This window comes from Rhinolophus hipposideros, assembly GCF_964194185.1.
Source record: "Rhinolophus hipposideros genome assembly, chromosome: 6".
In the NCBI taxonomy this organism is placed as follows: Eukaryota; Metazoa; Chordata; class Mammalia; order Chiroptera; family Rhinolophidae; genus Rhinolophus; species Rhinolophus hipposideros.
In genome coordinates, this window is record NC_138052.1 from 101,232,182 (window position 1) to 101,258,859 (window position 26,678).

Here is a 26,678-nt window from a genome sequence, read left to right on the forward strand (position 1 = left end):
GTTCTTTTGATACACTGTAACGGCGTAGGACCGAGCGCAGGCCGCCGCAAACTTTCAGTAAGACGGAAAACCAGTGTCGCTCAGGTCTCCCGAGACTGCACACCAACACCGCGCCACAGGACAGACACCGGCTGCAGTCGAGCGCCTGAGCACCTCCGGGCCGGGCCGGGGAAGGCAAGCCGGGCCCAGGGCGGGCGCCCACCCGGGAGGCGGAGGGCGCCGCCCCGGCCTCGGCGAGCCCGTCCGAGAAGCGGCCGCCCCGCTGCGGGCGGGCGGCGTCGGGGCCTCCCCCGGGACCCGCGCCCCCCGGGACAGCCAGGCCCCTCGCAGCCACGCCGCGCCGGGGGCGCGTCACCCACGAGGCTCGGGGCGCACTCGCTCCGCCACGTTTCTGACGGCAGCGATCCACGCAGCCCTCGCCGCGCTCGGAAGAGGAGGCAAGTCGCACCTAACGCCGACAACAACTGGCAATCGGCTGCAACAGCTCGAATCAATGGAGCCCGGGGAGGCCGCGGGTGGGCAGGCGAGGGCGTGGAGGCCGGAGGGGGCGCGGGCGGCCGCGGGGGGGGCGCCGCGGAGCTGAGGGCCGTCACCGGGCGAGGCCGGTGGCCGTCGGGGGGCCGCCGCTGGCCGCGGTGGCCGAGGCGTCCGGCCCAGAGACGGCGGCCAGGCCAAGGTCACACAGCGCCCCGCGCTGACTCCCCGGCTGGACCGGCCCCGAGGCCCGGCGCGGAAAATGCCTCCAGGGGCCGGGCCGCGCCGCCTCAGTTTCCCCGGCGCCGGGCCGGGCGGGGGCGTGGCCGGCGGGCCGTGCGGGCGGCCAGCGGGGCCCAGTTACCTGTGGAAGGAGACGGCGCGCTTCTCCCCTTTGCCCTGTCGGTTGGAGCAGTTCGCGGCCGCGCAGCAGATCACCATCTCGGGCCTTGGACGCCGCGACGCCGCCAGGCTCCGGCCCTCACCTCGCCGTGCCGAGCCCGGAGCGGGACCGCCCCGAGGGGAGGCGCGCAGAGACACGGCTGCGGGACGTGGGAGCCGGCCCCCGCGGCGCCGTACGGCAAGATGGCGGCGCCCGCCTCCCGGCCGTCGGCCGTCTGTCCTCGGCTCCCCTGAGGTCTCAGGCACCCGGCGGGGCGCTGCCCGCGGCTCGCGGCGTCGGGGGTGGGCGGGGGCGCTCGGGCCGGCCGCTCCGTACGGCGACATGGCGCGCCGGGCCCTTCCGTACGGCAAGATGGCGGCGCCTGCGAGTCCGGGCTTACGGAGGGCTGACACGCTTGCCCCAAGGCCTCGCTGCCCTCCGGCTACTGCTTCCGCCACTCCGAGGAGTCGTTGTTGGGGTCCTCGGAGAGAGCGCCGAAGGCCGTCGCCGAGCTGAGCGCGCGGGTTAAGACCTTCGTGCCGGGACCCGCCGTACGCCAAGATGGCGGCCGGCGCACTTCCGGCCCCGCCCGCGCTCTGATTGGCCCCAGCGGCGGCCCGTCGCGTCGCGTCGCGGACCCGTCGGAGCGACGCGGCGCTCAGTCGGCGGCCGGAGAGGGAAGATGGACGCAGGTGAGGCCCTGCCCGGCGTTGGGGACCTGCGGATGGCGCTCGCCTGGCCCCGGGGTCGCTGGGGACATGCCCAGCGCTGCCTGGGAGCCGGGCAGCGGGGTGGGCGGAGTGCGGCCCCGGGCGGAGCGCACCGGGGTGGCGGCCGTGGGGAGGCCGGCGCGGATCTGACAGTTGGGTGTGTGCGTGTCTCGGAGCGTGTCCCGTACGCCCGCAACGCCCGGGTGACCGGCCCGGCACGCCCAAGGCCGGCTGCACCGGGAAGGGGCAGCGCGGCGCCGGGGCGGCGGGGAGGGGCGCCGGGCGCCCTCGGGGCGCGGGCGGAGGAAGCTCCGCGGCTTGGTGAGGGCGCGGGGCAGCCTGGGGCGAGAGGCGGCCCCGCGGTCACAGCACGGGCGCTGCGCCGGCCCACGGGCCCCGAGCTTTGTGTGGGACGGAGGAGGGGCCCGCGGCCGGCCTGGCCTCCCGCCCCCGGAGCCGGACGCGCGCCGTGCGGCGCCTGCTCCGCGCCGTGGCCGGCGAGGCCCTGGGGTCCGCCCGGGCCCGCTGTTCGTCCCGCGGCGTTTTGTTCTCTGTTCCCGGGGCAGCGCTTGGCCCCCGGGTCCCCCCGTCTGTAAAGGAAACCTTTCGCCTGGCGTCACCCCACCTGTCATCTTGGATGGCAGTGTTTTTGCTTCGTTTTCTTTTCTGGCAGTTGCAGCACAAGCTCACTGGGGTCTTAGATTGGAAGCTGGGAAGCAGACGTGTACGGCCAGTAGCTCAATGATTTGGGGCATTTTGTCACGTAAATGTTAGGTGGCTGGAGGAAACAGCAGTCCTGACTCCCAAAGGACCTGTGAACCACGTGCAGCTTTTTGTGAACGAAGTTTCTTTAGAAAGGAAAAGGTATCAGACACTGTTGTATTGTTTGCGGGGGCAGGAGGTGGGGAAGGAATAGAATTATCTACTTAGCCACTTCGTCTTACGTCGTGCATGTGAGAAACTTGGCTGAGCTGGAAAACACAGTTTAACGCCAGTCATATTACCTTAAACGTGAAAATCATGAAGTTAGGAGTGGCCAGATGATGACAACCAATGGGACACTGAAGGCTGCTTCAAAGTGGAAAAGCTGCCTGCACCTGAAGGCCTCTGTTGATGCTGATAAAAATGCACATGATGCGTGGAGGCTGTGGTGGCTTTCCTTTGGCATGACGCTTACATCCTTTGAGGGGTGATTTATGGCCCAGCCTTCCCTGGTCCTTACAGGTTCTGCCTTCCTGGTTGTTTATAGTCACCCACTCAGTAAACTGCATTTACTATTGAGCATGAGGTTTTTGTTGAGCATTGTTCTAGGCGCTGGGACTAGAGAAGTGAACAAAATACACAGAAACCGTGCTCTGGCTGACATTCTAGACATGACACCAGTACTGTGGGTCATGTGCAGGAGTGATGGAGGCCATGCAGGAGGGGGTTGGAGTTGTAGCTGGATGGCCAGGAAAGGGCTCACTGCAGACGTAAATTTGACCAAGACCCAGAAGCATTGCAGGAGGAAGGCGGCGTGTCCTCTGGGAGTAGCAAGTGGGCCACTGTGGCCAGGGTGCAGCAGGTGGGGTGAGAAGCAGGGGCTGAAGGCAGAGGGACGGCCTGGGCCCGATCGTGGGGCCTGGTGGGCCATAGTGAGGACTCGAGCATGTGTCCTGAATGATATAGGACCCTTCGGAAGGTTTTGAGAGGGGGGTGGCGTGACTGGAGGTATGTTTAGCAGGCTCGCTCTGGCTGCTCTGGTGAGGGGCACGCGCAGAAACCCGGGGACCAGTTAGGGGTTGTTGCAGTGAGGCAGGCGAGAGGTCTTGGAGGCTTCGGTCAGTGGGGAGAGGAGCTTGAATTCTGGCTGTGTTTAAGGTTGAGACGATGGGACTGTTTACAGTTTGGAAGTGGTGAGCTGTGGGGATGGAAAGGCACGAGTTGAAGATGGCGCTGAGGTTTATGACCTGAGCTAAGAAACTAGACGGGGAAGACATAGGGATGTCCTGCTTGGGGTGGGGGGAGCTCGTGGGAGCTGATTTTGTACATGTTGACTGTGAGGTGCCTGTCCGTCATTCATGTGACATCCAGGAAGCCTTGGATCCAGGGCCAGGAGCTGAGGGAGTAGAGCTACAGGTGTGTGGCAGGCCGCTTTGGACGAGGTCACTGAGGGTCTGAGCTGGGGAGGGAAGAGAAGGAGCCAGGGAGTGGGTGCCCAGGGCTGCCAGCGTGTAGCGGTCCAGAGGTGCTGGGCAGACCACAGGCTGCTGGTCTTCTCCACCGAGCCTCCAGCACTGTCCTTCACAACACTTCCGGTTCAAGGCACTGGCGGAGCCAGCACTTAAATGGCCACACTGTCCATTCCTTGAAGACAGAGCCGGTGTCTTGTGCACGCATCTCCAGTGCTTCACCTTGCGTCTGGTACGTGGTTGGTAACTGAAGAAGCAGAAGGTGAATTAATCACTTACACATCCTGGGCTGTAAGACCTTCGGTTTCTGGAGTTTGTGTAAAACCTAAATCCAGTCTGCTAGTGTAAGGTCAGCGAGGGAGAAGGGCTGGTCGTGCAGGGCAGGGAGTTTAATGTGGACACTCTGTCAGGGTGTTCACTAAAGCAGTGTTTTCTAGTTTTCTTCTGATGTAGCCGAAATTCCAGGTTCCATTCCGCCCCTTCCCTCCCTTCTTCCCTCTCTCTCTTCCTCCTTTTCCCTCGCTCCCTTCCCTTTTTCATTCAAAACTGAACCACCAGCATCTTCATATAAAGTATTAAGGATTTTAAAAAACAACTACTTGCAAAATCATTGTCTTAACCCTTCTTTGGATTTTATTTACAAAGTATAATCTTTCAGAAAACGTAAGTTTTAGGGGGAAATATTGTTGAAACATGATGCATCATGGTAAGCTCTAAACGAAATGTAATGGTGGTTTTGTGGGGTTCTCTCTGGTTGAATTACAACGTAATTGGTATTAAGTGGAGAGAAGTTGTTTACATTTATTGAGTGCAATTCCCTGTTTTTCTGTCTATCAGATTAATAATATTAAATAAAAACTTTATTTCTAATAGAATTACCAGGCTCTTAAAGGGCTTTCTGCTTCCCCTTCTGGGGGTGATCCCAGGGAAGGGGAGTATCAAGCGTCTGGGACCCAGGTGGCCAAATGGGGACAGTGCTTCTAATAGGGCCTCTTTCGTAAGGTGGACGACGCCTGTCCATCTGCTTCTCCTGCATATCATCTTATTTCAAATGGAAATCATGACCAGGAGTCTGGAGACTGGCGTTCTTTTCGAGGTTTGAGTCCTTTTAACTCAGGAGGTATGTGAACTGCTTCATAAACGATATGATGTGGAGTGGAAGGAGGATGGCATTGTCATGCCGGCTGTGGACTGAGATGAGGGAGCCTCTGGGAAGCGGGCAGAGGCTGATGGTCCAGCTGAGAGCAGAGCCCAGAGAGGGGCCTCGGAGCGTGGCCCCCGGTGTGGGTCAGCCTACGCAAATGCTTGTGATTGCGAGCTTTCGTTCTAAAGGAGACAAGTGTTAGTTTTCTACTGAAATGTTTTCTGAACTGGCATCCCGTTTTCTGTCGTGGAGAAGTGATAGGACATATTTTGTTTCAGTTGGTATCAATGATAAAACAAAAGTGATGTTTTGTTCAGAGGGAGGGGACTTAATACCGTCTCAGAAGTCACGGGGCCTGAAATAGCACAAAAAGAGGAAGGGGTGCTCAGAGCCACTGGTGGTGCCGTGCACGTCACCAGCACCTTGCCCCGCACCTGTGTTCTTTCCCCACCGGGACGATTCTGCAACTTTGCCCCATTTCCTGGGCGAGAAGACCGGGGCTTAGAGACATTAAATCATGTGGCATACACCTAGCAAGTGGCTTCTATCTCCAAAAACAAATTTTTATAGAAATTAGAAGCAGAAAACTGCTCCTTCCTCCATTAGAAAGGAGGATCCAGAAGGTCAGGGGGCGTGGCGGTCTGGTCCAGGCACCTCTGCCGAGCCGAGTGAGCTGTGCAGGTGCCCGGCCTGTGGCAAACCAGGCGGCTGCTATCCTGTGGTGCAGGGGGGACAGTGCAGGGCCATGACACCAGCCAAGACATGTGCGCTGCTCAGGCACGAGAAGTGCTTCACCTGATTTTCCAGCCCAAGTTGCTGCGGGTCTGAGGCGCTTGGTGCTCGTATTTTAGGGTAAGTTTACGGCATTTGGACCACTGCTGCGGGGGCACGGACGCTGGCCTCATCTCAGTGCAGTTCTGGCTCTGAGGAGAGCGTGTGAGCCTGATCCAGGTGTAGTGACATATTCGCATGTCAGGGCGGTTTCCTGTTGACATTACACGAGGTGTTGCAGCAGTCTGGTCACAGGACATGGACACTGTCTCTCCTCCAGCTGTCATCCTTGTGTCACCCATTTCAGGGAGTCCCAGAGGACACACCAGCATGGGTCTTGGCCTGTTCACATTTATTAACGTGTTTTTTCCTCTCACAAGCCTTGAGGAAGATACAGCTGTTCCCATTTACCAGTGAGAAAAGCAAGGCACAGAAAGGTCCCCAACTTGTGGGGATCAGGGTGGCTCAGGTGTCTGGCTCCGCAGTGCGGGTAATGTGGACACTCCCTGCACGTCGCGTCCTCCAGGGCACAGAGAGGCAGTGACATCCGTCGTGAGGAAGTTACAGTGCAGTGGGAGGAGTGAAGGCAGCGTGTCTGCACCCACTTCTGGAGGCACACGGGACACACACTCAGCTGTAGGAGCGGGAGGCCTGGGTGTTTCCTGAGACAGGAAGCGTGGTGATGTGAACACTGGAAGCCCCGAGGGGCCCCGCAGATAATGTGCGCTGTCACTCAGTGGTTCCAGCTTGGCTGGCGCGATCTGGGGTTGCTTCTTGGTGGTTCCAGTCTCGGTCTCCTCACCGGCTTTAGGGGTAAAGAATCAGGCCACACAACCCATAATTTTCTCAGTTACAGTAGGGAGTGGGTGATGTGTTCTAACTTAATAGAACACCTCTGACTGCCATCCCTCTGAAGTTGGCTTCATTGCCTATAAAATTTGCTAATAAACCTAAGAAATGTGCCTGCTTTGCATTTTGCCACTTCAGTGATGGAGAGTCCTCAACGTCAGCGCTGCCCCAGGCTTTGTCACCCTCCTCTCGGAATGAGCCTGGCTTCCTTCCTCACCTATTGTCTCCTTGCCTGTCATCATTTTCTTAATATGGGAAGCCAGGTATCTGCAGAGTGCATCAGTGCGCCCTCTGCTAGAGCAGACGCACCGTACAGTGTCATGGTCCTAGCGCGGTGCCACGGCCAGGGCGCTCGGCCTCCCCCGTGTCTCTGGCGGTGTGAGCGGCCTGTGCGCAGCGCTGTCCTGGGAGCCCTTGCATAGCAGCCGTGTGTCTGGCTCTGGCCAGGTGAGAACTACGGCCAATTGGAATGAAACGGGAGCTGTCGGCGTCCTTTTTCCTTGACAGTAAACATTGTGACTTTGAGTCTACATATTGGTTGGGGCCTGCAGGCAAAAGAAGGCAGTGGTTGCTGAAGGTCATGGGCAGAGACACCATGTTTTCAGCACCTCGAGAAGACAGACTTGTCACTCGTCCCCACTCAGTTTTTATAATTGTGTACAGACACAATCTTATGTGAAAAGGAGATGTGAACTGGGACGTTAAGTTGTGTGTTCGCGACCACAGTGCAGCTCAGGTGACCCTGTGGAAGCCCAGCCGTGTGGGATACAACAGAGCAGAGCCCCTGCACGAAGCCTGGGCTGCACGGCCTTGTCTGACCCAGTTGGCTTTCAGGCGAGGAGGGGCCAGAGCGGGAGGCCCCAACGCCCACGGGTTCCTTAACGTGCCGAGCACGGACCTGCTGTGGCTGCGGGGCCTGCTCTCCCAGCCCTGTGATAGGGGGTGAGCTGCGTGCCCAGTTCAGCTTCTGGCTGTCGTGAAATGCTCACCTGGATGGTGGTGACGCAGGCCGGCCTCAGAACACTTGTGTCGCCGGCCTCTGTGAGCACCTCCTGGAAAGGGTTTCGTGGACAGCACAGCCACACTGCGAGGACGTCCTGGTATTTTTCCCATTTCCTGGCTGAGGGAATTTCCACCCCGAGAGGCCAGGAACCTTGTGTGTACCCGGCCGCCAGGCACCAGCCAGCACCTGTTCACCCCTACCCCCAAGTGTGCCCGAGAAGACACGCAGGAAGCCCACAGGGCACCCTGGTGGGACCCCGAGTTGGTTGTGGCGTGGACACACGGGAGCGACATGCTGTGGAGCCGCAAGACCTTGCTGGGCTTGTGTCTGTGGGGCCCGAGCCTCCCGGTGTTGGAGGGTAAAGATGAGGCCACAGGTGCTGTGGCCTCACTTAGGGACCTGCCGTGGGGCCTCTGGAGGGCTCCACTGCTGGGCATGGGGCTGCACGCAACGCTGACATAGCTTTGTAGCCTGGGTGTTTAAAAAATAAATAGCATATGTCACTTTTACCAAAAGGTGGAGCTATTGTCCAAAGGCTTAACATAACTGAGAAACGTGACAGTGTTGATTTCCAAACATTTCTGTGAAGTTGCAGGTGAAGGCTGTGACTGCCCAGGGACTGCTTCAGGCATCAGATGAGGGCTGTGTTCAGGCTTCTCTGAAGAGCAGCTGCAGCGATGAGTTTCCTGGAACCCACTGCGTGTAGCCTGCCTCGCGGGCCGGGGGCCCTAGGGCAGGGACCAGTTTCCTCAGCCTTCGGCTTGTGGCCGGGATGGCCCCTGGGCCTGTCTAGTTTCTTCACAGCAGCAAGTCAGTAGGATGGGGCTCTGGTCTTGTTCGCTTAGTGAGTAGACCCCGTGCCCTACACACAGCGACCTCCTCAGAAAGTGGGGCGTCACCCGTGGACGCCGGTGCCTGTGCCCTTCTGGTCGTTGAAGTGAAAGCGTGGTCTGGCCTGGATCTCCAGGCCTCTGGCACCGGGAGCCTCAGGGGACGTTTGTCTCCATTTCTGGTGCTCAGTGCCCCACATAGGAGTTAGCACACTGTCTAGCACCCTGTACTGCTAACTGCTCCTCACCAAGAAATCTGGGGGGGCACCAGGACCCCCTTTGTGTGGTACGGCTCATGTTTCTTGCCCCTGAAGCAGCCCTCTGGGCACATGCTCCGAGGTGATGCCTGGCCAGGGGGGGACAGCTTTGCCAGCTTGCTCTCCCTCAGTTTGGCTGTGGCCTCCCTTACATCCACAGATAAGGGTGTGGTTTCATTTTATTCCTGCTGCTTAGGTTTGAAACATTTGAAGTCTAAAACAAGTGTTTCAATCAGGAGGCTTTATTTTTTGTTTTGATTTTGGTTTGCTTTGTTTTTTGCTTTCTCTCCGCTGGGCCTAGCGCCTGGTTGGTCTCTCACCCTCGGTTCTGCCCTTCTGCCAGGCACTGACTCCAGCTTTGAATCTGAAAGGCTCAGGCAGTGGGTTGGCAGGCCCCCCTCCCTGTCCCCACACATTACACATTTGCTCTATCAGTGGCGATTGTCAGGCAACCCTGAGATGCAGAATTCCACATGGGGTTTATTTTTTACACGGAAATGCAGTAAGTGAGCTGTGATATTGTTTTATGAAGTTATAAAAATTTGATCATTGTGTGTCTTTGGTTTTACTAGCTACTCTGACCTATGACACTCTCCGATTTGCCGAGTTTGAAGATTTCCCAGAGACCTCGGAGCCTGTTTGGATACTGGGTAGAAAATACAGCATTTTCACAGGTATCAGCGGTGTGGGAGCCTGCTGTGCTCTGAGCGCTCAGGCTGCGAAAAGTGTGTTGTGATAATAGTTACCTGCTAACTCTCTGTGACATACGACCTACGTACTCACGGCTGTGTGTGTGCATGTTTTCTTCTTTTAAACATTCTCTAGAAAAGGACGAGATCTTGTCCGATGTGGCGTCCAGACTTTGGTTTACATACAGGAAAAACTTCCCAGCCATCGGTAAGTACTCCATTTGTTACAACGTGTGATGAAATGGACACATTTTAGAGAGGGGACAACTTAGGTTTTTGAGTCATTTGACTTGAATATGCCAAATCCTTGCCACTTCATTTTAGTCTTCACAGCTACCTCTGTAAGTCAGCCAGCTGAGGTCTCTCCCCAAGTCCTGACAGAGCTCCCTTCCAGACAAAGCTCCTGGTATTGCTTTTCCCACCGCAAGTCACCATTGGTTACTGGGTCTGAAAAGCTGGATAATGAGTCACGACCAGCATTGAAATGTAGACTAGAATGAAATGTGATGCATTGTGTCACCATGGGGGGGGCAAAGACAAGGAGTTGCTTCAGGGGCTTTGGATAGGCTTCGCATTTGAATGTTGTCCTTGGGTGGGGCCGTAGGCCCAAGTGTGGCCCTGTACCCGCCATAGCCATCTTCTCCAGTGTGGTCCACACTTGGCTGTGGGGAGAGCTAAAGGGTGAGGTGGATGTCACGCGTCTTCACGGAACACTGAAGTCTGTTCCATTACAACTGATTCTTCATCATTGTACCCTGGAGGTGGGCACAGAGTGGGACCAGCTCTTGGCCTGGCCTTTGCAGTCGGAGGACTGGAGACCAGAGGTTCAGGGCCAGGAGCCCACAAATCTGGATGCCTGGTCTCCGTGCAGTCCCTCTCCAAGATGTGGTTGCTTCTGTTCTCCGGAAGTGAGGTGGCGTAAAGTCGCCTGAATGCTTGCCTTTCAGGGACACTGAAATGTAGGGAAACGAGACCAGTGCCAGCACAGGCACATGTGCTATGTGATGTGTCAGGTGCTCTGGGAATGGCTGTTCGTCCCACGACGGCTGGTCGCACACCTGTTTGGCCCTGGCTGCAAGGGGAGGGGTCAGCCGCCCGCCATGGGGAATAGCGCTACCCTACAGATCAGGTGTCTGAACACACGGGAGGAGGACAGGCCAGGGTGGTGTTTCCTCCCGCAGCCCCGTAGACATGAGGGGGGACAGGACCATGGTGGGCTGTGTCTGTGCCCACCACTGCCCCAAGAGGTGGGCTGTGTCCACCCACATGTGTGGGCGGGGCTTCCCAAGGCTGGGAGGTGACACTGTGGCCCTTGTGGTCTGGCCCTGGGTCTGCTCGTCCACCATCCGCGTGCCTGGGGCCTTTCCGATGCTCAGGGTGGAGGGCATTTCCTGTCACGTCAGAGCCTGTGTCACCATCCCTGAAGCACCACCACATGCCCTGTGAAGTGATGCATGTGGCTGAGGGCATGTGAGCTTTTAGTGCTGAGCCGCCTGCCCTCTCCCCACGGCCCATGCCCCTGCCTGCCTGATGGCCTGCGGTGGGCTCCTCACCCACTGGTGACTGGCGGGGCCCAGCATCTCCTCGTGCTCATTTCTCTGTGACTGACCTGCTCACACGTTTTGCCCATTTGGAGGGTTTTGCTGGGACATGAATGTCCCAGCAGTGCAGGCTGGCACGACCAGGTTCTAGGAAGTGTGTCACCAAGAGGGAACTGACATTTCAGTGTGGAGCCGACCGAGCACGTTATGGTCGCTGCCTCCTGCGCTGGAGTCTCCTGATGGACCGCCTGACAGTCAGTCTGCTTTCTGTCTGCCACGACAGGGGGGACCGGCCCCACCTCAGACACGGGCTGGGGCTGCATGCTGCGCTGTGGACAGATGATCTTTGCCCAAGCCCTGCTGTGCCGGCACCTAGGCCGAGGTGAGTGGCGCTGTGACAGTGGCCTCGGGAGGCACGGACGACTGGGTGGGTGACGTAAAATGCAGGGTGAGTTGCACGGATGGCTCGAGGAAATGACCCACTGCTTCTCACTGAGTTAAATGAGTGACTTGAAAGAGGGCTGATAAATGTTGTTTTTTGGAAATGGTCTTTGAACCCCTGCAACCTTCTCTTCTGTCCGCGTGGATTTATGTTGACGGGTCAGTGTAGTCAGAATCCTGGGGAACTGGCTTTGACTTCAGCGGGGTTCAGAATGGTGTCGGTCATCTGTGTCGTGAGTTTCACAGAGCCAAGGGTCCTTGGTCCCATCTGGTAAAACTGCACTTCTGCCTCTGCCCCAATAGATTGGAGGTGGACACAGCAGAAGAGGCAGCCGGATGGCTACGTGAACGTCCTCAGCGCATTCATGGACAGGAAGGACAGTTACTACTCCATCCACCAGATAGGTGGGGGCTGCGGTGCGCTACGGCCACTTGCCAGTGGGCCGCGAGTCGGGGGTTCCTGCGAGCCTGGCGGCCAGAGGCCTGTCAGCACCGGGGCTGCTGGGGTGGGCCAGCGCGCTCAGACCTGATCCTCACCCCGCCTGGCCGTCACGTGTCTGCAAATCCGTCTCGGTGACCGCGGAGGTCTGTCCCTCTCCACGCCCATCAGCGAGTCTGAATGCTCCTTTGTTTTAACAAGTCCATCTTTTGAGCTTCATGGTCTCAGTTGTAGAAGGAAGTAAAAATGCAGCTCTGAACTCATCGATCTGTCATTTCACTTCCTTAATCCCATTCCTCCTGGAAGGGCTGGAGTCTGGCAGTAAGAACAAACCTGCCTGTAAAGGGTCCCTAATGCCACATGCCGCCAGGACCGGCCTCTTCTAAGGAGACGGAGGGGTGTTGGAGGATCGGGCATGTGTGTCACTAATCAGATCTGTTTCCTGCAGCGCAAATGGGAGTTGGCGAGGGCAAGTCCATCGGCCAGTGGTACGGGCCCAACACGGTCGCCCAGGTCCTCAAGTATGTACCGAGGCCCATCCCTCCGTTTCCCTGGGGAACGTGGTGTTCGTGGGCTGGGGTCTGCAGACTCCTGAGGCTTGCTGCTAAAGGACGTGAGGGGTCTCTCACCCTGTTTTCAGGGCTTTCAGGAAGGTCCTCAGAGGTGACCATCCCCATGACCTTATGAATCGGGATTTAGTTTTTGTCATGGGGTGAATACCTTCATCCAGATTGTGCCTATTGGCTTGGGCCTTTGTTCTTTGTCAGTGGACCCGCCCATTGTGGTGATGGTCGGGGAGGTTGAAAATGGTCCACACGACAGCCGTCTGGGGGAAGGTGGCCCTCAGTGCAGGCAGATGCTGTGTGGCTCTGCCTCTGTTCTGACCCCTGTCCCCTTCCTTGAAAGCTCTCTGTCCAGCCACGTTCCTCTCTACCTCCTGCTTCGTGCGTCTGCCGCCTGCTCCCTGTCCCACAGTCTCCCACACTCGGCCTTCCTGAGGTTGCGCTTCTCTCCCCATCCCCAGCCTGCCCTCGTGATAGATGGCTGCCCTCTCTACCCAGCTGCCCTTGTTGGACTCCTCGGGACCCTCTGGGCACTTCCTTCTCTTCCATGTCCAATTTCCTGCCAGTCCCCCAGCCTGCCCACTGTCCTCTGTCTGCAGCCCCGCCCACACCCTTTAGGGTCCTGGGTCCAGCTCTGTCTGCCTTGAAAATGTGGTCTGTGTGCTCTCTGCCTGTCTTGTACCGTTCACTGCCACCTTTGTCCCCACTGCTGCCCTGAAGCAGCCCCGTCAAGGTCGAGTTTCTGTCACGACCCAGCAAGCAGTTTGCTGGCTTTGCAAACCCGGGCCATGGAGCCATGCCCTCCAGTCCTTCTGTCCCTCTGGCCGTCCTGGCCTCTGTCACTGCCCCTCCCCACCACCGCCTATGAGCACTGCAGGCATGCCTTGGGCCTCTGGCTGCTTCTTTTCTCTGTCCACGCTGCTCTTTGCACGCACAGCTCCCCAGACTCCAGGTGCCCGTCCAGGTGCCAACTCAGCCAGGTGCCTTGGATGTCCAAGGGACCTGCCCACCTAACGGCCAGAACCCAGGTTGGCCCCTCCCCCACACGGCCTGCTTCTACAGTGACAGCAGCACCACCCTCCCAGCACTCAGGCCACACACGGCGCGCCTGGACTCCTCTCAACACACCTGGCCAGTGTGCCTTGCCTTGCTGTCCTCACCCTGGTCCACACCCGTCTCTTGCCTCCTTGCTGGCTTCCTTCTCGTTGCCGTCCTACTCAAGTCTCTTCAAACTTCGTAAAGTCTGAGTCAGCCATCCATCCCCCTTCTGCTTGGCACTCCCAGGTGACTGCAGGCCCCCAAGGCGTGTTGTCTGAATCACGCTGCTCACTGGTGTGTCCTCCCCTTTCTGTTAGGAAACTTGCTGTCTTTGACACGTGGAGCGCCTTGGCCGTCCACATAGCGATGGACAACACGGTGGTGATGGAGGACATCAGTAAGTGACGGTGGGTCGGGACTGGCGGGACTCGGGGAGCAGCTGCCGAGCACACATCCCTGCCTGACGCCCAGAAGTGCCTCGCCTTGGGGGTGGTGTATTGTTTTTGGATACCCCTGATTGATCACAGAAAGTGAAAGAAATCACGGGCCTGGGAAAAGTAGGAAAGCAAGAAAAGGTTTACTGAAAGTCGGGCAGCAAGGGTGCCCATGGCAGTGTCTAGAAAAGAGGCTGCCATGGGTTTCTGTTCAGCTGGGGTTTTCTATTTCTCTGTGCACGATGCCAGGTGCTTGTCAGCTTGCAGGGGCTTCTTCCGAGAACCGTTCTGTTCCCATCTATGATGGGTGTAAGGTGCTTGTCAGCTTACAGGTGCAGTGCTGGCTGGGAGATTCCAAGCCAAGCAGTTAATTTCTAAGCTCTTTCCTGCCAGCTCACAAGCCCACTCCTGTTAACTCTTTACCTGTTTCATCAGGGGCTGTGTGACTGAGTCATTCAGAGCAGGCGGGGACCAGGCTGAGGAAAGGGCCTGCGTCCTCTCCAGAGCTGGGCTGCTTGGTGCCGTCATTGAGGCATGCCAGGGTTCACTGCACTTGTGCATGTATTCTTGTGTGTTGGTGGCACTGCCAGGAAAAGCAGGCCAACTTGTCAGCTCTGCCATCTCGGCCGAGGTGTGACGTGAAACGGGAATGTAGCTCTGCTCCTTTCTGGAAGGATTCCCTGGAAACCTGCAGGAATGCAGGCATGCTAAAGTTGCAGTTCATAGGGGAGTGAGGGCTGGCTCTGGCAGATAGCCTGTCGTGCGTCAGTTTTGAATTCGTGCTTTACATTCTGTAAGCTGACAAAGCTCATTGTATTTCATGCCTTAATAACTTTTCTACTCAGCACCTTTTTCCCAACGAATTACCCAAAGCTGCCCCAAACCCAATTTTATTGAGGTTCAACATGCAGGCTGTTGCCTTGGTTCCAGTTTTATGTAAGAGGGTGCACTTTGAGCAACATCATTCTAAGTGCAGATTTCCAGGTCGCCAAGGACATTTACAAGCAGGTCTTGCACACTTGACTGCAGGTGTGATGTGTGGCCATGTATGTGTATGTGTGCAATCCCACGGGGTATAGCCTCCCGCCAGTGACTGGGGGCTCCATTTCTTCACTTCATTGTGGGGACACTGTCAGCATAGGATCAGGGGGCCGGGGACATGGCTTCTTAATAAAAAGCATCACTGGTTCTGCAGCTCTGAATGGTCTGCCAGGGCCACCGTCCGTTAATAGCTTTGTTCCCCAAGAGTTGATCAACTTGGGGCCATGAGAGAAGGACGCAGATGTCTTCTGTCCTTTCTCCTCATTCTAGTTCTTGAAGTTTTTCTAAAACTGTGGAAACTTAGGAAATGTACAAAGGGAGTGGGGGAACCACTAGATTTTAAAAGTCAAATTGCTCCCGTTGACATTTGCACACCCTTCCTTCCGGTGTTTTTTTGTGTTTCTCCTGTCAGTGAAGGTGTTCTAACTAGATGTTCTCTGGCTGCATAATACCCCGTCACACCATAATCTCTTTTTCCCCCCAGTGCTGGGGAAACCACTTACCCCATTGTCCTTCACCCACCTTCCACCTCAGGGGCCGGCCCCGTCACTCGTCCCACTGCTGGCTTCAGACTAGAGGCTGCTTGCTCCGGTGCACTGGCCACAAGGGGCAGGGACAAGGTGTTTTCCAGAACCTCCATCCCTCTGGGGTTTGGGGCACTGGTGGGGCCTTGGAGGCTGGCCTGTTCCAGTCCCTGCTGGGGGTCTCGGTTGCTCAGAGCAGCAGTGCTGAAGTGTGACAAGGTGCGAACCTGGGCTCATCCGAGGAGCGGTGGGTCTGGTTCTGGGAGGGGTCTGACCCTGGGTTTTTAACAGGCTCCCAAGTGGGATGTGTGTGGCTGCCTGGCCATAATCAGGGCCCAGTCTCGCTGCATTGTCCTCTGCTCCCCCAAGTCAGAAGGGGTACGTGCGTGTCACAGGGACAAGTGGAAGATGTCCGGCCCCAAGTTTAGGAAGAACAGCCTCAGAACACCACCCACTAGGGTACTGGGACTTAGAACAGTTTAGTGAGGTGCAGGGTGAGTGCAGGTGGCTCTGAACGGTCCGCACGGATCACTTTGGCTCCAAGCCCCCGCGGAGAAGCACGCAGGCCTCGGCCACGACGTGTCTCCGGAGTTTCTAGCTCAGCACTCAGAGCCGCCCAGGGCTGCAGTCCAGGAGGGAGACTTGAATTCAACAGAGTGAAGGCAGGAAACTGCCTGGCCCAGCAGGGACTCCTCCTGCTTTCTGGGAGCGGGCCGCTGGTGTCAGACCCCACCAAAGTCCCTCCCCAGTGAACGAGGTGGCTTAGGACGTTCGTGCTCAGACTTTACAGATAGCGTGCCACAGGAGGGGAGGCCTTGCTCTTTGGGTGTCCCTGTCCACCTCCCTACCCGTCTTGTCCTCCCCTGAGGGCCAGGCAGGACGCGCAGAGCAGGTCCTGTGAGCGTGGGCAGTCACACCTTTGTAAGCACAGGAGCCGGGGGACGTCGCTGAATCTAGGGAGACATTGCACACTGCAGAGGAGAGTGTGGCAGTGAGGAAAAGTGATACTGACGGACGCACACTGAATACAGGTATGGTCAGAAGAGGTGTGGGGGCGCAGAATCCGATGGCAGAAATAGGGACACAGGTGGCTGTGTGCACGGTGACGTCAGGACCCAATGGAGGTGATAGTGAAGGAGCAGGAGAAAACCCCCTGAGCTGGAAGAACAGTTGGGTGTTTAGAGCTAAAGAACCCCCAGTTTGTTTGTTTTATCAAGAATGTGTTAAATATACTTGTCGCTAGTGACATCCCAAATTGCAAAAATAAAGAGAAACTTGTATAAACATCTGAATAATAGAAGTGGTAGTAACAACCTGCCTGTGAAGAAAGGCGGTTCACACTGGTGCCACACGCTGGAAAATGTTCAGAATTCTGAAAAAAAGACCTGGATTCATGAGGTGAGGGAAGGCCTCGATATTAGTTGTTGCCATTGATGGGGAAGTAGAGAATTTAAATATGTTAAAATATTAGGGGAGCACTAGGGAATTACAAATGGGTGCCGGGGGCAAAGGCAAACCCATTTATTAATAACAGGATGTTGTGACATAACAGGCCAGATAGAGACTCGTGAGTTCCTAGCAGGGCAGCGGCGACAGGCCCTGCTCCATCTTGAGGATGCAAGAGGGTCCGTGATAGTGGTGGGACCTGGTCAGCAAGGGGAATGTTCTCAGCACAGAGCAGCCTCAAATGCCTCATTTTACCGAAGGAAAGTCAAACCTTTGGTAAATAAATAGCACATGACACCTCAAATAGGTAAAAACTAAATTACAGAGGACCAGAATAACCCATGAGTTTAATAGATGCATGTCAGACGCTAGGTTTTGGTGGCAGAATGTACCTCTTTTAAAGTGCCCAGTGAATATTTATATAAACTAATGCAGAATAAATAGGAAAAAAAGAACAACACTGTACTACCTCGAAAATTCAGATCTTTATCTTGGCTTTGGGGTCAAAGGATGTCACGTTAACAGACTACATATCAGAATCTGATGTACACTGAACATAGTGCCAGATAACAAAGTGCAAAAGAAGAAAATCAGCATACAGCTCAAGAAGTTAGGGAAAGAACAACAGAATTAACGGAAGGAACCCCAGAAGAGGGGTATCCATGAAGGCGAATGCAGAGACAGTTTAAAGGAAGAAATGGCAGAACTAATGAATTCCAGCACGGCTCTTTGAAACACCAGTGTACAGTTCACCAAGTAACCATATCAGGGAGAAAGGGGAAAAGCCTGGAAATCTGTTCAGAAATTAGAAAGTAAGATTCTGATACCAATTTTTCCCACGCCACCGAGCAATTCTGCGATACCAGCTGGGTGCCCACAACTCAACTCTGACACTGCCTACCTGGAGACAGTCCCACAGGACTGCGCCCCTCTCCCCACCACTTCAGACATGATGGCAAGTCCAGGTTGTCACCTATGCTTCCGACACACCGGCTATAAATAGGATTCCTGGAACCCCCTCCTTGGGTTCATTCATTTGCTAAAGCAGCTCATGGAACTCAGAAGTACACGGTACTTACAAGGTCACGGGTTTATTATACAAGGATATAACTCAGGAACAGCCAGATGGAAGGGATGCAGAAGGGGTGAGGAGCTTCCATGCCCACTCTTGGCGCTGCTCTCCCCCAAATCCCCATGTGTCCACCGACCCGGAAGCTCTTTGAACCTGCGCCATTTGGGTTTTCCTGGAGGCTGTGTTGCACAGGTGTGGCTGATTAAATCATTGGCCATTGGGGATTGAACTCCGTTTCCAGCTGCCCCCAGAGGTCGGGGTGGGACGGAAAGTTCCAATTCTCTAATCACTGTGGGTTCCCTTGGCAACCAGCCCCCATCTTAGGGGCTTCCCTAAGGTCTCATTAACATAACAAAAGTCAGTTGTAAGCTCTTAGGAAATTCCGGAGGATTTTTAGGAGCTCGCCCCGCAACAGGTGGTAAACCGAATATATATATTTCTTACTATAAATCACAGTACCACAGAAAGACCAACTACACCAGAAAAGAAAGTTAAAATCACTCCCTCCTCCAGTTCTTTCTGTTTCCAACTACCTGCTTTGAAAGTTCCAGCCCCTGGTGAAGCACAGCATGGCTCACCTGGTAGGGTCCTCATGCCCATCCCACAGCCACGTCACTAATGATGAGCGTTCCTATAGGGTCCCAGGGCCTCTGTCACCCCTGGTGCTGCGTCCCTTCGATCCAGAAAGCCCTCTTGTTCCTCCTGGTTTCACTAGGCTTGGCGTTTCTGAAGAACCCGGGCCAGCTCAGTGGACCGTCCCAGGCATGTCAGTCCACTGGTCCGACCAGGTGCATCACAGCAGGAGGCGGGTCTCCCGGTTAGGGCAGTGTCTGCTCCCCTTGTGCGTAGTCAGGAAGCTGAGTGCACAGTGGGGATTTTGCCTTACGATATAGGTGTCTGAGGTGATGGCTTCTGTAAGGCGTCCCTTCCTTCCAGGATTATTGGTAGGCTCTCCCCTGGAGAGAGCCCTCTTTTCTCCCCTCCGCCCACTCCGTATTGATATTTCACACCTTTTCTTCAGGGCTAGTACTTTCATGGGTTCTTCTTAAACGACCTTTTAGGGTCATTACTCATTGTCTCAAACTTGGCCATGGGCACCCCTTCTGGCTCCCCTGACTGGTTGCTGCTGTCATTTCTGTCGATCCAACCAGCCCTCTCTTTCTGGCCTTAATGAGATGCAGGCTCTCCCTGTACTCACCCTTCCACCCCAGCGCATCCCCACCTTCCCCCACCCCCAGCCCTGGGATGGGCCATATCCCCACTTACCCTGGTCCCTTGCAGTGGGGAGACGTTGAGAGACCACTGGCTGGGTGCTCGGGGCTGCTGGAATGTGTCTTCCTTCCACGATACCCCCAGTTCACGTATTTGCTGAAGGATCACCCAGTACATTTAGATAGAAGAAATAAATTGCCTAAACACTGAAAGGAAAACAGTTATTCCTTGATGCTCTTCTTGCTGCAGGGGGCGGGGGTCCACAGGAATTCAGGACCAGGCCAGTGCTGCCTCTGGCTGGGCTGGCGGCTGCCTGGTGCCTGATCTGGTTTCGCTCTCTGAGGTGTACATAGCGTTTTCTTGCACTATTTTCTGCATGTGCTTCATTTCACAAGAAAAATTCTTAATTAGGCACTCATAGAAAATGTCTGGGTCTTCTCTATGAGCGGCAGGATTAATCTCGGCTTTTATTTCCCAAGTTTGAATTCTGTGGTAAGCACTTGGCTTTCTTACTACACCCTTTTCCTATGACAGAGTAATGCAGTGTTTTTTCTTTTGGGTGAGCTTCTGCCTACTTCTGTTTAGCCATGAAAGCACGTCTCCCTTTTTCAGGAAGGTTGTGCAGGACCAGCCCTCCTTGTGCTGGGGCCACGGCGTTTCCTGCCGATAGCAGCCAGCACTGCAATGGGTTCCCTGCGGGAGCCGAGGTCACCAACAGGTCGTCCCTGTGGAGACCGCTGGTGCTTCTCATTCCCCTGCGCCTGGGGCTCACAGACATCAATGAGGCCTACGTGGAGACGCTGAAGGTGGGTCTGTCCTCTTCGCTGACCGGCCTGGGGGCTGAAACCCCTCTGTGGTGCCGTCTTGGCTCCTTCCTCCAGCCCTGATGGCCCTTTGACTGCTGGCCTCTACCTGCCAGTCTTGGCTGCCCCTCCTGCCCTCTCCTGTGCTCCCAAGAGCGTGCTCTTTCTTCCCTAGCCTCTGGCCTCCTGTCTTATTTCTCCCGCCCTGTGGTCAGACCAGCATCCGGCCTCACCGTGCAGGCCGCCTCCCAGGGCCCCTCACATCGTCCACCTCCTCAGGCCCGCTTCCTGCACAGAGCTTTCCCTGACATACCTGCAAGTTGATGCTCCTGAGCCCATAGCACGTGTCTTGTCCTCCTTCCCAACTACGCTCTTGAGGACCATGTCTTCTCATTGTGTAGGAGGGCAGGGTCGCTTGTCCGAGCCGGCCCTGTTGAGGGGTGCGAGCTCCTGCTGCGGGGGCAGCAGCCCAGCCTGCTCAGCGCCCGCCCTCACTCCCTCCTGCAGCACTGTTTCATGATGCCCCAGTCCCTGGGGGTGATTGGAGGGAAGCCCAACAGCGCCCACTACTTCATCGGCTACGTTGGTGAGTGTGGTCCCTAGTGGTGCCAAGGAGCCTCACCCCCGGCCCTTCCTCCACGCCGAGGTGGCTGGAGCCAGGGCCCCCTCCTGGGCATGCCTGCCTCCCATGGGTCCTTCCAACATGGCCCACTCCTGCCCATGGTCCAGCCGGCTGGATTTTGCTGTGTCGGGTCTGAGATAGGCCCCCGTCGGCTCCCTTTCTGCTGACTGCTGTTGTCTTCCCAGGTGAGGAACTCATCTACCTGGACCCGCACACGACGCAGCCGGCGGTGGAGTGTGCTGCCGGCTGCTCCATCCCAGACGAGAGCTTCCACTGCCAGCACCCGCCCAGCAGGATGAGCATTGCCGAGCTCGACCCGTCCATTGCTGTGGTGCGTCCCGCTCTGTCCCTCGGCTCCACTGCCCCCAGGAGCTTGTGGGCACCCGGTCCTGGGAGCCTTTGCTGCTGAGCTGCTCGGGACACGCTGGTCAGGGTCGAGCCTCAGCCCCGCTCCAGGGGCACAGTTGGGACTCACCTCCCAGGCCTTACAGACGTGTGCGGTCTCCGTGACCAGAACAGTCGGGCACAGGGCACAGGGTCGAGCTGTGGGCGGAGTCAGTGGAAGAAGTGAGGACGGTTGTGCGCGTGGTCCCAGCAGCGTCTGCACGTGCACCGGGGTCCCTGCAGCGGCACTGGGAACGGTCACTGCCCCTGTGTCCGAGTGAGGCCTGTGGCCTGTTCACGCCACTCGTTGCTTACCAGTTTTTTGTTTCAGGGCTTTTTCTGTAAGACTGAGGACGACTTTAATGATTGGTGCCAGCAAGTCAGAAAGGTTGGTAGCGAATCCCCTCGCTGGACGGCCGGGGTGGGCTCGGGCCCTCGGGTCTGGCACCCGCCCCCCACTCCTCTCCAGCACCCCACATGCGCTGTGCAGCCTCCTGTGGCCCTCGCATGGTTGCTGCTCCTGGCGTCATCCTCATTGTGAGGAGAGGACGTGGGGACAGACCCTGCCTGGGCACTTGAGGATGGGCTCTTAAGGTCATTAGCCTGGCGTTGGCGAGGGTGGTGGAGGGGCCTCGCCCCCGCGCCTGCCCCCCACGTGGTCTGGTGCCTCTTGGGTCCATCTCAGTGAGCCTCAGTGCAGAGGCCACCTGTGCTCTCGCCAGCATGGCATCTCCCACACCGGCACAGTGGCCGCCTCTCGGCTGGGGCTGTGTCTCACGTTTGGGGCTGTGTCTTGCTGACAGCTGTCGCTGCTCGCTGGCGCCCTGCCCATGTTTGAGCTGGTGGAGCAGCAGCCTTCCCACCTGGCCTGCCCCGACGTCCTGAACCTGTCCTTAGGTGAGTCCGAGGCCTCAGGGCGACATCTCGGGGGCGAGGGTGGGGGGGCGGGCACTGCCTGTTTTATGTGTGGGGTGTGGCCTGTGCGATGCTCCCCCAAGATCCCATTCCGATTGCTCTTGACCAGACGTGATCCTTAGTGATGTGAGTGGGACGTGGGGCAGGGCCGCTGCTGAGTATCCCCCTGCTCTCACCTCAAGTTCAACAGCAGTAGCAGCCTGACCCCGTCCTTCACCACGTGCGTAGGCGCTGGCCCGCGCTTATGGACCTGGGCGTGCTGCTCACGGTCCCCGGGGTTCTGGAAGAGCCACAGCACACGCGGTGTTCTGGGATGACAGTGCTCCCTAGGCACTGCACGTGGGAGCCAGCCCTGCTCTGCCAGGCCACAGCCGCCGGCAGGCTTCTGCGTCCCACCACGCAGTGGGCCAGGCCGCCTCCCCCAAGTGAATCAAGCACATGGCACACAGAAAACGGGAGCTTGGCACTGCGGCTGTGAGCTTGTCCAGTGCATGCCTCCGTCGGTGTTCCCATGAAGACCAGGAGGGGACCACGGTGGAGTCCTGTGCCTCCCGTACTGACGACCGCTGAGGACGACCGAGCCAGCTGTCCCTTCTCTGAGGATCAATGAGGACACAAGCCCTTTGGCCTGTCTCTGAAGAGCCCGAGGACCATGATGGAGCTCACCACCTGCTGGAAGGCACATAGGGGTCGGGGTGCTGGCATTGACACTCAGGACAGATGCCTCTTCAGCCCCAGATGGCACAGGAGTCGGCACTTCCTCCTGGGACCAGTGGCCCTTGCCTCCTGTCACTTCCCTCTGGGCTGTGGCAGGAGGTACGTCTGCTCTCCTCCTCTTTCTGAAAGAGCCTCTGGCCTTCTCCCCCTGCCCATCCCTGCCAGCCGAAGCTCGGGGCCTGCCCAGACCCGCCAGCGCGGAGGCCGCACACCTCAGCTGAGTAGTCCGTCCTCTGGCCTTCCACCATGGAGGCCACCATGAGGGAGCTCCCTCAACGGCCGGGCGCAGGCAGGACCAGCTCCGGCGAGTGGGCCCAGTGCCGGTCGTGGTGGGTGCTGCCCACAGGTGCTGTCTCCCTCCCCACACCCAGAATCCCCAGGCAGGGGTCTGATCGCGTTTTGTCTTATTTCTTGTAGAGTCTTCTGATGTTGAGCGACTAGAAAGATTCTTTGACTCAGAGGATGAAGACTTCGAAATCTTGTCCCTTTGAAATCATCCTGGAGTCGGGACATCTCCACTGGCCCTCGCTGGGACGCCGTCGAGAGCCCAGCCCGGCCTCGGGGCACATGGTGCCACGCATTTCATCCATCCAGCGCCTGCCTGCCGAGTGCCGTGCCCGCCTTCTCTGCCCTCGGCCGGAGGCCGGCCCTGTCCTCCTGGAGGCCTGACTGCAGGGCTGGGACGTAGGCCAGCACATCGCACCAGCCCTGCGTCAGCATTGCTCCATCCTGCTTCCTCCTGGGCTCTGGTTCTGGGTTTGCTTTGGAATTAAAGTCCTGTTTGAGGTCACAGACATGAATTTCTGTTGGACGTGTTCCCAGTACGTCTGGAAGACCTGTGGACGGCTGCTGTGGACTGGGCCCCGCCCTCGGCCGGCAGCCCTGCCGGGGTTCCTGGGGCTGCCTCAGTGGGAGATGGGACAGAAACGGCAAGGGCTGGTCACCTGCATGTGACTCGCCAGGACAGCGCAGGGGAAGCCACATGTGGCCTGCCTTTCTCACATCTTCACGGCCCCACGAGCTGCTGATGGTTCCGCCAGCTTCCCCCCACTGGGCAGTGGGTGGTGGGGAGCTGCCCTGGCTGTGGCCCAAAGGCCCATGGCGGGGTGTGGGGACACTGCAAGCCTGGCTGGCAGAGGAAGAGCGGGCCAGGCACGCTGGTGCCCGGAGCCTTCCTCCATCTCCGTCTCCGTCCTCAGGACTGCCCTCCAGGTCACCGAGGCTTCAGATGGTTTGGGGCCAGAGGGTAAAACCCTCAGTTTATGGTGCAAGACAGGTACCCCGTCTCTCATCGCTCATGTGGAGACGTTTCCAGGCCCTTCTCAGCACTGACCGATGTCAGCACCTGCCGCCTTGCATCCTGGTGTCCGGGGCCCCAGGGCTCTGCCCCCACGCAGCCTTGCTGTCCATGCTCCGCCCCCTGGGATCTGTGTGTCGGCAGCTGGGGCAGCTCAGGGCGGTGCAGCCTTCTTCCCAGGGAGCCTTCCTCTCGCGGAGCCCCTCCTTCCCTGGGCGGCTGCAGCTGGGCCTGGTCCCACCAGCCCACAAGGTGGCAGAGGACACCCTAGCTCCCAGTGTTGCTGACATAAGTTATTTTCCTCTTTTTCTGTCTTTTTGTCCCTCCCGCCGTCCTCCCCCTTTGTCCTCGGGTTGGGTGGGGAAGGAGGAGGGAAGGAAGGTTGGGACGTTTCCATTCCTTCAGCTGAACCTGGGAAAGTGCCATCCCCACTTGCGGGGGGGCCAGGAAGGTCTCGCTGCAGCTCCTGCTTCTCGTACCAGTGGGGGAGAGGGTGACAAGTTGACCAAAGGGGAGCTTTGTCTTAGTGTTTTGAAAAAGGCTTATTGAAGGAATGTTGCTCATTCTTAGTATAGTTTGCAATTCTTCATGGTAAATAATTACAATTTCAATAGAAAACTGTGTTGTCTGTGTCTTCATTTTTCGAGTTATATAGTCAGGTGTGATAAGAACGAGAACGAACGTTTTCTAAGCTCCTGTGTCCCATAGAACAGTCTCAGTGAGGATTTGTCGACTTGTGCACGCTGTCTCCCCACTTGTCCCGCAGCCTCCCTGTGACACGGCTCTATGAGTTGTGACACTGGCCTCGGTGGTTCTGAAGCAAGAAACCAAGGAAAGGATTGGGGAAAACATGGTGCCTGTTCACCAAGAGGGCGGTGGGAAGGCCACTGAGTGTGGCGCACGGACGTCCCTCCAGGCCAGCTGACGCTGCTCCCAGGGCAGGCACTGGGTGCCTCAGCCAGTCCGCTTGCCTGCTGTGCCCAGCAGTCCTGTGGGGTGACCCCGGCCCATGCCCAGCTGCCCACCCTCAGTGTCTACATGCCATGGGACCAAGGCCAGACAGGAAAGCAGCTTTGCAGTCTGCAGGTCCCCAGGCGAGGTGGCCCCGGACGCCGAGTTGTGGCCTCTGGAAAATGCCCATATCAGCGTCTGGTGCTGTAACAAATCTCCACACCCAGTGGCTTTGAACAACAGACTTCCTCAGGAACCTGGGGGCAGAGGTCAAACCCAGACGTGAGCAGGGCTGAGGCCTCCTGCAGGCTCAGGGACAATGTTGACTCGCCTTGTCCAGCTTCTAGAAGTCATGGCAGCCCCTCCATCTTCAGAGACTGCAAAGTCATTCCTGCGCCCTCCTCCCGGCGCACATCTCCTGGCTCGGCCCCTCCCGCCTGTGTCACACAGACCCTTGAGATGCCATTTAGGGTCTCCCTCACCGTCAGCTAAGATGGCCTCCCATTTCCAGGTCCCCTCTGCCAAGTAGGCACCCTGTTCACAGCTCCTGGGATGGGGATGTGGATGTCCTTGGGGCCATCACTCTGCCCACCACAGTGCCCGACAGGCCCCTTCAGGAAGATACCACAGCCACTGGAGACAAGGTTCCCGAGGACACGGCCCCTTGGCCACGCCTGCCCACAACCCTGGCTGCCGATGTCACAGCAGTGCTGTTCCTAAAGTCTGCTAACTTGGAGATGGGGCTGTTTCTGCCTCCGCCTAGCCCTACCACCCGCTGTAGGACTTCGCTCAGCCTGGGCTCTGACCCCACAGCCAAGCCCTGACAGGGTGGTCTGTACTGCAGCCTTTACCCCACCCCACCGACTGGGCCAGAGAAAGATCTAGTGGTTTCCAGCTCTGCCCAGCTGTGGCTGCAGGGTCCACTCGGCCGTTGTCCTGTCCTGTGTGCCAGGGGACACAGACCAGCCCTCCCCCCACACACACAGCCCGACCTCTCACTGAGCGCCAGCCGGGCCCACCTGTGACCCTGACGTGGCCAGAGGCAGATAAGCTACTGCTTTCAGGTCTTACTGAGAAATCAAGCCGTGTTCCCTTTTTACTGCACAGCATGGGGCCCTGGTGATGATGTCACCAGGCCATCCCTGCAGGTGACCCTGGAACTATTTTAATGGAAATGGTTAACTGTGCGAATCCCAATCTCTCACTCAATTGTGGGTCCTGGAACTCTGACCTGGAGTGTCTGCCACATGGTCTGGGTGGATGTAACCAGGCCTTGCAGAGGTAGCGACCCTGAGGCCACCCTGCACCCATCAGCAGAGCTGCAGGGAGCTTCTCCAACCCCCGCATCCCCAGGACTGTCCCCGAGCTTACTGTGACTGAGCGTGCAGACACTGGCCGTCCTCACCTGTTTCTTATGTCCTCAAGGGACTGGGACCAAGGGCTGCACAGCCTGGCCCCACACTCACCTACTGAGTGACCGAGAACACGACGGGCAGCCTGTCTGTGGAACCCAGACAAGAGCAGACCCGCCTGGTTTGGGGAAGCCGGGGACCTGGGTGCTGCTGGTCACAGTCCCGGTCAGAACCGTCAGGACACTTCCAGCTCAGTGTCTAGCAAGGGCCTGGAATCCAGTCTCCTGGCCTCAGCAGGAAGTGTGCTGCGACTGCAGCCCCTGGGCGCCCAGGAGCCCCGCCTGCCATCACTGCAGCCTCTGTACTGCCATGAGCCGGTGGGTGCTGCTCATCATTCCATCGCAGAGCTGTTAAAAATGGGGTGCAGTGAAGTTACGCTCCTGGCACTTTGGGCCACAACAGAAGACCAGCCAAGCTGGCATCAGCCGTGTTCAGATGATACAGGTGTCACCGCACTGGGACACGGCTGGCCAGGGCCCAGCGAGGCCAGCACATCAGGTGCTCGGGACCCACAGTGGGAACCGCAGACAAGGCTGGGGATCCAGA

At 57.5% G+C, this 26,678-nt stretch overlaps 2 protein-coding genes across 4 annotated transcripts in view; one reads left to right on the forward strand and one right to left on the reverse strand.

Moving 5' to 3' along the window:
* Positions 1-1,428, reverse strand: part of THAP4 (THAP domain containing 4) — a 48,620-nt gene extending 47,192 nt beyond the window's left edge. The window contains exon 1 of the mRNA XM_081052438.1: positions 839-1,428. Within this exon, the coding sequence (XP_080908564.1) occupies positions 839-1,200 (362 nt within the window). The 5' untranslated portion in view covers positions 1,201-1,428. The remainder of the gene's footprint in view (positions 1-838) is intronic.
* On the forward strand, positions 1,422-24,383 carry ATG4B (autophagy related 4B cysteine peptidase). 3 transcript variants are annotated; one of them, XR_013993569.1, is made up of 13 exons: positions 1,422-1,548; positions 9,164-9,265; positions 9,417-9,488; positions 11,105-11,203; positions 11,566-11,667; positions 12,150-12,222; positions 13,620-13,699; positions 19,644-19,837; positions 20,342-20,420; positions 20,642-20,787; positions 21,172-21,228; positions 21,644-22,801; positions 22,890-24,383. XR_013993569.1 is itself a non-coding variant. In XM_081052441.1 (13 exons), the coding sequence occupies exons 1-13, from the start codon at positions 1,539-1,541 to the stop codon at positions 22,961-22,963; spliced, it is 1,182 nt and encodes a 393-aa protein (XP_080908567.1). In that variant the 5' UTR covers positions 1,422-1,538; the 3' UTR covers positions 22,964-24,383. The 3 variants fall into 3 exon arrangements, 2 of the variants coding, with proteins under 2 accessions (XP_080908567.1, XP_080908568.1); XM_081052441.1 differs by having other exon boundaries at positions 21,644-21,737; XM_081052442.1 differs by lacking the exon at positions 1,422-1,548 and adding an exon at positions 2,240-2,430 and having other exon boundaries at positions 21,644-21,737.
* The last annotated feature ends 2,295 nt before the right edge of the window (positions 24,384-26,678 follow it).